We start from the raw sequence: 1,177 nt of genomic DNA, 5'->3' as shown, positions 1-1,177 counted from the left end.
AGGGAGGAAGGGAGGAAGGGAGGGATGCTGAGTGGGCGCATTCCCACCCCTGCTGCAGGCCCGCCCAGAGCGGGGACCAGGCGACGCTGGCGAGGCACGGGGTCTCTCTTTTCCTCCTGCGGCCTGCCCGGGCCCCACCCGGCCCCCGCGCGCACCCACCTGTACTCGTAGTCGGAGCCGGCCTTGGCGGAGCCGTCCTCCGTGCGGTAGTCCACGTAGAAGGTGCTGTTGCCCTCGCCGCCCTGGCAGGCCACGGACAGCAGCACCGAGCCGCAGTTCTCCAGGCAGTGGTAGAGGCTGGGCTCGAAGAAGATGCGGCTGGCGCCGTCGTCCTCGTCGTCCGCACCGTCGGCGGCGCCGGGCCTGCGGGCCGCGTCGGCCGCGTGCCTGCGCAGCACGTTGCCCGCGCCCGTCATGAGGCGCGTGGCCTGGATGCGGTAGAAGGCGCGGCTCTTCTGCTGGTGCAGCAGCGCGTAGTACTTGGCGATGCCCACCAGCTGCTCCAGGTCCTTGTCCGGGTGCTTCTGCTTCAAGTCCTTCAGGATCTGGATGACCTCCCGCCTGCTGGCGTCCAGCTCACGGGCCTCGGCGGGGCCCGCGCCCAGGGCGCCCAGCTCTCCCGGGACCTCGGTGCCCACGAACGTGCCGTCCAGCTCGATGCTCTTGGGCGGGTCTCCCTCCGCCCCGATGATGATCCCGCTGCGAGGGTCGGTGCGGTAGCGCTTGTACACGTACTTGTAGAAGAGCAGCCGCTTGTCCGCCATCCAGGCGAACACCACGCACACCGGGAAGAAGACCAGCGTCAGCAGCGCCTCCCACACCTGCGGGCGGCAGGCCGTGAGCGCTCCGCACGCGCGCCGCCTCTCTCTCCCCTCATCCCTGTTCCCGCCAGTGCCTAGCCTACGGTGCTCACCTCTCTCCACACACCCACCCACCCATCCCCTCCGTCGGTGCGTCCACCCACCTAGTCACCCAGCCGTTCATCCGATCAGCCCGCACACCTACCCACCCATCCTATCCATCCATCTCATCTGTATTGTGTCCTCCCACCCAGCCATTTATCCATGTCCTCCCTCCTATCCATCCATCCCATCCATCCACACACACTCACCCGTCCTCCATCCATCCACACTCCATTCGTCTATCCGTGAGTCCATCCACCCATCCATCCATCCAT

At 67.4% G+C, this 1,177-nt stretch overlaps 1 protein-coding gene across 2 annotated transcripts in view; it reads right to left on the bottom strand.

The window, feature by feature from the left end:
• Slc8a2 (solute carrier family 8 member A2) overlaps positions 1-1,177 on the bottom strand; it is a 17,186-nt gene that overhangs the window by 3,930 nt on the left and 12,079 nt on the right. For both annotated transcript variants that reach the window (XM_055615535.1, XM_055615536.1), the window contains exon 3: positions 160-821. In XM_055615535.1, the coding sequence (XP_055471510.1) occupies positions 160-821 (662 nt within the window). The remainder of the gene's footprint in view (positions 1-159; positions 822-1,177) is intronic.

Source organism: Psammomys obesus, unplaced genomic scaffold, assembly GCF_907164565.1.
Source record: "Psammomys obesus unplaced genomic scaffold, mPsaObe1.curated_primary_1811, whole genome shotgun sequence".
NCBI classification, from domain to species: Eukaryota; Metazoa; Chordata; class Mammalia; order Rodentia; family Muridae; genus Psammomys; species Psammomys obesus.
Note: the sequence above shows the minus strand (reverse complement) of the source record. Positions and strands in the feature narration are given on the sequence as shown.